General features: G+C 35.0%; 1 protein-coding gene across 2 annotated transcripts in view; it reads left to right on the top strand.

The window, feature by feature from the left end:
* The window catches only part of LOC128233468 (serine/threonine-protein kinase OSR1-like), a 29,628-nt gene extending 20,839 nt beyond the window's left edge, over positions 1-8,789 (top strand). The window contains exons 16-17 of one of the 2 annotated variants that reach the window (XM_052947155.1): positions 1,719-1,780; positions 4,972-8,789. In XM_052947155.1, coding sequence (XP_052803115.1) covers positions 1,719-1,780; positions 4,972-5,049 — 140 coding nt within the window. In that variant the 3' untranslated portion in view covers positions 5,050-8,789. The remainder of the gene's footprint in view (positions 1-1,718; positions 1,781-4,971) is intronic. The other variant, XM_052947162.1, reaches the window with a different exon arrangement.
* The last annotated feature ends 431 nt before the right edge of the window (positions 8,790-9,220 follow it).

Here is a 9,220-nt window from a genome sequence, read left to right on the forward strand (position 1 = left end):
ACCCTACCTACGGAATAGGCGCCGACTGTTTTTATAGTCAGTTTGAAAAAAAAATTGAAAAACTAAAAAAAAAAAAATTGATTTTCAATATGTAGTTTAAACCTTAAATGCTTATACAGAAGATAGCTTTAACACCATTCTCCAATGATGAAAATGATATATCTTAAATAAAGCCTAATAAATAAACAAAAAAAAAAAAAAAAGCCTACCTGCCCTACCTATTTTTGAGAAGGATGTAACCCTAACCAAACAATTATTTTTTTTAGGCCTAAAGGGACACAATATAGGTTGATGCAAAAATAGTTGTTGTTTTTAATTTTAATGCATTCTTAACTTATGATGATTAACTTATTTTACTTGAATGATCTTTTTTTAATGGTACTCAAATTATATGCTTTTTATGTTTTGATCTTTAATGTCAAATGAGTTAAACATTATAATGCGTTAGAACAAAAAATTGCATCAAACTGTAAGGTGCCCCTTTAAGCCGAATAACAAACAAGGTCACTTGTAATGCAGACAGATGTGTCTAACAAATTATATGGGAGTTGATAAGAGTGTTTTGTGACCTGTATTGAATCAGACATGCCATGTAAGTGTGTGTAGGCAAGATCACTTTCACTAGCGGATCCTGGGAGGGCGCACCCGGCAGCCCCCCCCCCCCCCCCCCCCCCCCCCCCCCTTAAATTTAAAAGTTGACTTTATATTTCTATATAGGAGAACAAATTGCACCTGATTTCAGACTATAATTTGAATTGGGGAAACCCCAAACCCTCCTTCCAACACTTTAAACTGATTAAATTATGGTCATTGGGAAGGCGCGCAATTCAAAAGGTTACACCCTCTCTTACATCAGAGCCCCTGACTTATAATGTACAATACATTTTGTGAGTTTAAAAAAGATGCCATTTTAAGTAAAATGATTCATTAAGTAAAAGATAGCCATACTGGAGGTATTTATAGCAATCTATAAAAAAAAAATCCCCTTAGTTGAGTGCAAAAGCTATGGTTTTCTGAGCAAAGTCAGGAGCGTAGCCAGCGTTACGCACTTACGCATGTCCCCCCCCCCCCCCCCCTACGGCTACAGGGATATTCCACTCCCACACCCTCACCCTTTCGTGCACAACATTCAGTAAAGCCTGGCTACGCCCCTGAAAGTCCTCTGGGAAGCCTACAAGAAACATGGCATGTTGACTGAAAAGTGATTGTTGTAGTAGGGATTTACCCAGGTTTTAAAAAGGGACATGGTGCTGCAGAAAAGGAATAGGGTCAGTGCTCGGGTAGGAAAGGGCACAGTGTATACGGCAGTGTATAACTTGACAGAAAATGTTAGGAATTGTGTTTAATTGAAGTAATATTAGGTTTTCACTGCCAAATATGTAAAGTGGGTATTAATTTATGGTCATATTATGAATTTCAATCAAAAAAATAATTTTTTGACAGTCTTAAGCATTGAATTATTTTAAGGCGGAAGAGTGCCGATGCTGATCTCAATGAAGGCAGGAGAGTGCCAACAAAAAAGACAGAGTGTATCACCCATCTCAAACCCTAGTTATAGATTCTATTGTTATTTATGTACTAAACAATTACATTCCTATGTTAAGCAGTATCGGGTGGGTAACTTCTCTGAAATCCTTTTTTTCAGCTGAAATAAATAGAAATTGCACAAACACATGCATTTTAATGTTAAGCCCAAGTTTGATGTGGTTTCATTTCAGTGGCAGCTAATCTTCAGAAGATCTTGGACAACAGGATGGTGAAAAGTCTAACTTTTGGTTTGGTGAGTAAACAGTTGTCATTACTTACATACAAAATAGTAAATATTATAAGTAAGAGTGTCAGTAGTGACCCGATATGGGATATATCATAAATCATGTATGGTTTCCAGCGCACCGTATATCCCATATCCGGTCATCTTCTAACTCTGTAATGTATATATCACATTGACAACCTTTACTTCATCACTATCTGGGAAATGTTTTATTTATTCATCGAAAGGGAGTGATCTAGTGGTGTAGCTCTCCGCCTCTCGCCCAAGACGCTGTGGGTTCGATCCCCACCAGGGGTACTTTCTCAAGGCCACTCAAAATGGACCCTAGGGATCGTGTTCATAAAGCATTTTATTTCTTTCTTAACCATTAACTTCATTTCTTAAAATTATCATAGTCAAATTATAAGAAATTGATATTAGTGTTTTTAACATTAAAGAATGATTTTTTTTCAATAAGGTCAATGAAAATAATGTATTTGGAAACTTTTTGATTTTTTATTTCACATGACTAAAGAGATACAAAAATTAGGAAAGTGACTTTACTTAGGAAATAACTTTAGAAGTTTTATGAACACCGCCCCTGTACTGGTCTCTACCCAGGAAACAGAGTCGAGAGTGATTCTATAAGCTTCAGCTTTCTTCACTATCGAGCTAAAAGAAATATGTATTAACTAGTGTTTGAAAATCGGACTCCATTTGCTATCGATAATCAAATTGAATCGGACCAAGCATTTCGATATACTATCGGACAATAATACCAGTAAGGAATACATAATTTATACATAGTATCATGAGTATTTAAAAGGTTTAACCAGGATTCAGCATGTGTGATGCTATAGACATGCTTTTTGCAACAGAAAGTAAATTTCCATAACCCCTTTCTGTCTTTTAACAACTAAACGAAAAAAACATTTCAACACAACACATACTTAATAATTGCACATTAATTGCAGAATGATGCACACTGGATCATGTAAAGTTATCTTAGCATTTTATCCATGTAAAAGCATTTTAAATATTTGTTAACCTGTTTAATTTAACATTTCAGTAGAACATCTTAATTTCATAAAACTTTCAACAACAAAAATTGGTTAATTACAAACGAAACCAAAACGGTTTCAAAAACAGAATGCATTGAGCCGGGATCCCGGGTATTTGCAGGTAAGACCGGGGCACAACACCATAGAGACAGATTAAGACCGGACCCACTACATCTCCCTTGTTTAAAAGAACTCGAGAATTTACCTGAAAAAAATGTTTACATTTACTCAACTTTTACCACAAAACAAAAAAATACGTAGTTACCGAAAGTAACATTAGCGACATAGATTTTGGACAACCACTGTCGATTGTCGCCGACATAGCATTGTCAGCGACGATTTATCGATTGTACTCGATAATTGTTTTATCACTAGTATTAACTATTCATTGGAATCAGGAAAATAGACGCCATTTAGGTTATGACATAAAAAGAAAGAATATGGGTCACAACATGACCAATCATGGACCAATTGTGTTGCGTCATTCATGTTGAAGGCGTGATATACGGCAATTTGTGTTTGAAGGTGAGAGTGGTGTCGAGGTAATGGTGTCTATCTTTCGCCAAAGATGTTGTAGATTCGACCCTTAGTAGGGAAACATTCTCTTTAAGCTGCAATCTCACAGATTTACCATTTTTACGACTTTTTTATTTTTTGTCTTGGAAAGAGCAAATTTTTGCGTAAATATCTGCAAACTAATGATAAAAGATTGCTGACTAAAGATCAGATGGCAGATTTTCATATTTCCGTTTAAAAATTAATGTTTTATGGCTTAAACCATTACTGACAGTTTAAGAAAAATGCATAAAAATCAAATTTTGAACTTATATATAAAAATTTGCGATCTAATTTTTTGTCAGCAGTCTTATATAACTGGTTTCCATGCATTTTCGCAAAAAATGTCTTGTTTGAAGACAATAAATAATACAGTTGTCAAAATGTTCAGTCTGTGAGAGTGCAGCAGCTGCTTTAACCTCTAAAAAAGGACAAAGTATTGGTTTTTACCCTGAAAAATTGACTTAAGAGTTTTTCATGTCAGCTAACTGTTGTCGTTACAATCAAGCTAAATTCAATTGATATATACTTATATGTTACAGTTCATTCCATTGTGTATATGATGCCTAATATTTAAGGTAACCCAAAAACCTTGAGATAAATCTATCTAATGAGATTGAGATTTAAGCATTTCAAGTAATAAATTATGTACTATAGTATATGTATGACAAAGTATGGCTATTTATTATTTCATTGAAGTTGATTAAAATCTCAAAGTTCAAATCTTCTCCAATTGTCATGCACAATTGGAATTATTTGTGCTACTACGTGTCAAGGGTAATTGTAAATTTAAGTGTAAAAAAGCACTATATAAAAAATTCACCAAATGAGCATCAGCAGTTATCTACCTTTTGTGTTAACAAGGTTAAATATATTGCGATCTTACACTGAAACAAAAAAAATTCATTTTTACTTCAATAATGTTATTATAATTCATAAAAATCAATCTAAATAGGAAAATCACGAAAAATGACATTATGCATTAGAAATAATCCAATTTTTGAGATCATGATGTTAAATATATTGCAATCTTACACTGAAACAAACATTTTTCATTTAAATTCATGCTTATAATTCATAAAAATCAATCTCAATTGGAAAATAACGCCAAATGACATTATGATATAATCCACTGTCATAATGTCTCCCCCTCCCCAATCCCCACATACTGTCGTTGGCCATCTGTCTGTATGGATGCCACAAAGTTGGTTTGTGCGTATTCTCTGAAACTGCATGTGGGATTTTGATGAAATTTCACAGGAATGGTAAATACCAAGCCGTTCATTTATATTTGCATGTTCTGCTCGGGTAATTTTTCAAAGAGTTATGGCCCTTTGATTTTTTAGTGCTTACAAAGATTAGTTTGTACGCAATAAATTTCCAATCTGTTGAATAGGTTTTGACAAGTCTACACATAAATGATAAGTACTGAGCTTAGTAGTAGGTGTGCATTAAGATCGGCATGTTCTGCTGGGCGGAACATGTATGCTTTCCTTAGAAAACAATTTCTAGTTTTTCAATAAACCACCGAAAACCATGAAATCAACATGTTTTAATAAAACAGGAATGTATTGCCTAAGATTAAGTCTTTGCTTTTCCTTTCAGAATTCTGGTTGTGCCCCAAACGAAGCGCCATGTGATAAGTCTTTGATAGGCTTCGCTCAGTTGTCCATCAACGATTGACAGCCGATTTAAACCATAGATTTTCACCTTTATGTGCTGACAACACCAATAGACTATGTATGCTTTAAGGATGTTTAATGATATGACTTTGTAAAGTGATGTTTACATGTAGTGTAATATTTGTTTTTCTCTGCCGTTATGATATTTTATTAAATAAAACAATATTTTGGAAATATCTATCGCTGTGTTTAAGGAAACTTGTAAAAGTGCAAAAAATCTCTAAATGAATATCATGACTCAGATTGAGATAAATGTTAGTAACAGGGTTTTCCCTGACACAGAAAACCTGGGTCCCGAATTCTTTTTTCAACCTTTCGACTCACATTTTGAACTTGACATGGGACCCCAAAAATAAACATTCATTGATTGAAAATCAAGTGTTTGGACCCATATTATGACCAAAGACCTCCTTTTTTTCTTGCCCAGCATGAGGTTAAAATAAATCCCTGCTGAACATTTTAAGAAAATAGTTATAGTTCAATAAAACATGTCAGAAATGACATTTTAATGTTGAAAGCAGAAATTTAGGGAAATAACTGCAACTGTTATTATAATCATAGATTTTTTTACACACAAACGATTAACAACAATCAACATGCATTTATTTTTTATACCTTTAATATGGTAATTTACAAGTACACGGTAGTTTTTTTTCATGGATCGAACAAAAGTATTATGGATTCAGTGTCAGTCCATTAGGAATGTTTTTTGTGTTTGATTTTTCCAGACCTGTTATAAATATACCTACCTGTATAGATCTACAATTCATGTACTTCCCCATTTCCGCTTGAACAAATTCTTTTTTATATTTGTTTGTGCTAATTATAGGACTGGTGAATGTAGTCTAAAATGCTTGCTAGCTTGATTTGTAAATGTTGCAGAATGTTGCGCTGTTTGTTCAAATTTATAAATATCAAGTTATATATAGTTGTATACAGTGGATAAAATTTTCTTTTTCAAATGAAAATATATCCAAATACTTAAATAAAATTTGCTAAGCATCGAATATATTGTAATGATACTTAGATGTTATAAAGTTGCACTCTCACAGATATACCGTTTTGACAACTTTTTTTAGTTTTAGCTCACCTGTCACGTAGTGACAAGGTGAGCTTTTGTGATCACTCTTCGTCCGTCGTCCGTCCGTCCGTCCGTCCGTCCGTTCACAATTGCTTGTGAACACAATAGAGGTCACAATTTTGACCTAATCTTTATGAAACTTGGTCAGACTGATCATCTTTATTAAATCTAGGTCAAGTTCGATATTGGGTCATCTGGGGTAAAAAACTAGGTCACTAGGTCAATTAGTAGAAAAACCTTGAGAACACAATAGAGGTCACAATTTTAGCCTAATCTCAATGCAACTTGGTCAGAATGGTCATCTCTATAAAATCTAGGTCAAGTTCGATATTGGGTCATCCGCGGTCAATAATTAGGTCACTAGGTCAATTAGTAGAAAAACCTTGTGAACACAATAGAGGTCACAATTTTAGCCTAATCTCAATGCAACTTGGTCAGAATGATCATCTCTATAAAATGTAGGTCAAGTTCGATATTGGGTCATCCGCGGTCAACAACTAGGTCACTAGGTCAATTAGTACAAAAACCTTGTGAACACAATAGAGGTCACAATTTTAGCCTAATCTCAATGCAACTTGGTCAGAATAATCATCTCTATAAAATCTAGGTCAAGTTCGATATTGGGTCATCCGCAGTCAATAACTAGGTCACTAGGTCAATTATTAGAAAAACCTTGTGAACACAACAGAGGTCACAATTTTGACCTAATATTTATGAAACTTGGTCAGACTGATCATCTCTATGAAATCTAGGTCAAGTTCGATATTGGGTCATATGGGGTCAAAAACTAGGTCAGTAGGTCAATTAGTAGAAATACCTTTTGAACACATTAGAGGTCACAATTTTAGCCTAATCTCAATGCAACTTGGTCAGAATGATCATCTCTATAAAATCTAGGTCAAGTTCGATATTGGGTCATCCGCGGTCAATAACTAGGTCACTAGGTCAATAAGTAGAAAAACCTTGTGAACACAATAGAGGTCACAATTTTAGCCTAATCTCAATGCAAATTGGTCAGAATGATCATCGCTGTAAAATGTAGGTCAAGTTTGATATTGGGTCATTCACGGTCAATAACTAGGTCACTAGGTCAATTAGTACAAAAACCTTGTGAACACAATAGAGGTCACAATTTTAGCCTAATCTCAATGCAACTTGGTCAGAATGATCATCTCTATAAAATCTAGGTCAAGTTCGATATTGGGTCATCCGCGGTCAATAACTAGGTCACTAGGTCAATTAGTACAAAAACCTTGTGAACACAATAGAGGTCACAATTTTAGGCTAATCTTAATGCAACTTGGTCAGAATGATCATCTCTATAAAATCTGGGTCAAGATCGATATTGGGTCATACGCAGTCAATAACTAGGTCACTAGGTCAATTATTAGAAAAACCTTGTGAACAAAATAGAGGTCACAATTTTAGCCTTATCTTAATGAAACTTGGTCAGAATGATCATCTTAACATAAGCTAGGTCAAGTTCCATATTGGGTCAACCCAGGTCAAAAACTAGGTCACTAGGTCAATTATTTTTATTTACCGGTGATATTTGAACATAAATGTCTATGTTTGAGAACTTTCAGCTGTTTCATATTTCTGATAAATATGATTATCATTTTGCAAGTGCAACTACCGACTCTTAAATAATGTCTATTTGGATTTTCTTGTATCATTCTATTTATGGCAGATATTAATTGTTCTTATTAAGACTTACAATCACATTATATAAATATTTTTGGATTTATTATTGATTTACATAACCATACGTAATTCTACTAAATTTTATTTCCAATTTATAATAATATCTTTTTAGATTTTTTTTTATGAAATTGCCTTTTTAGCTCACCTGTCACTTTGTGACATGGTGAGCTTTTGTGATCGCCTTTTGTCCGTCGTGCGGCGTGCGTCGTCCGTCAACAATTTACTTAAAAGACATCTCCTCCTTAACCGCTAGGCCAATATTAATAAAACTTCATAGGTTCCTTGGGTTGTCTTCTATCAAAGTTGTTCAAAGAATTCAATTCCATACAGAACTCTGGTTGCCATGGCAACCAAAAGGAAAAACTTTAAAAATCTTCTTCTCCCAAACCACAAGGCTTAGGCCGTTGATATATGGTAGGTAGGATCACCAAATGGTCCTCTACCAAGATTGTTCAAATTATGGCCCTGGGGTCAAAATTGGCCACGTCCCGGGGGTCATGGGTTTTCTCTATATGTTTATAGTGAAAACTTAAAAAATCTTCTCCTCTGAACTTACTTGGCCTAGAGCTTAGATATTTGGCATGATTCATCGTCTGGTGGACCTCTACAAAGTTTGTTCAAATTATGGCCCTGGGGTCAAAATTGGCCCCGCCCCGGGGGGTCATGGGTTTTCTCTATATGTTTATAGTGAAAACTTAAAAAATCTTCTCCTCTGAACTTACTTGGCCTAGAGCTTAGATATTTGGCATGGTTCATCGTCTAGTGGACCTCTACAAAGTTTGTTCAAATTATGGCCCTGGGGTCAAAATTGGCCCCGACCCGGGGGGTCATGGGTTTTCTCTATATGTTTATAGTGAAAACCTTAAAAAATCTTCTCCTCTGAACTTACTTGGCCTAGAGCTTAGATATTTGGCATGGTTCATCGTCTAGTGGACCTCTACAAAGTTTGTTCAAATTATGGCCCTGGGGTCAAAGTTGGCCCCGTCCCGGGGGGTCATGGGTTTTCTCTATATGTTTATAGTTAAAACTTCAAAAATCTTCTCCTCTTAACTTACTTGGCCTAGAGCTTAGATATTTGGCATGATTCATCGTCTAGTGGACCTCTACAAAGTTTGTTCAAATTATGGCCCTGGGGTCAAAATTGGCCCCGCCCCGGGGGGTCATGGGTATTCTCTATAAGTTTATAGTTAAAACTTCAAAAATCTTCTCCTCTGAACTTACTTGGACTAGAGCTTAGATATTTGGCATGGTTCATCGTCTGGTGGACCTTTACAAAGATTGTTCAAATTATGGCCTTTGGGTCAAAATTGGCCCCGCCCCGGGGGTCATGGGTATACTTGATATGTTTATAGTTAAAACTTCAAAAATCTTCTCCTCTTAACTTACT

Source organism: Mya arenaria, chromosome 1 (assembly GCF_026914265.1).
Source record: "Mya arenaria isolate MELC-2E11 chromosome 1, ASM2691426v1".
NCBI lineage: Eukaryota > Metazoa > Mollusca > Bivalvia > Myida > Myidae > Mya > Mya arenaria.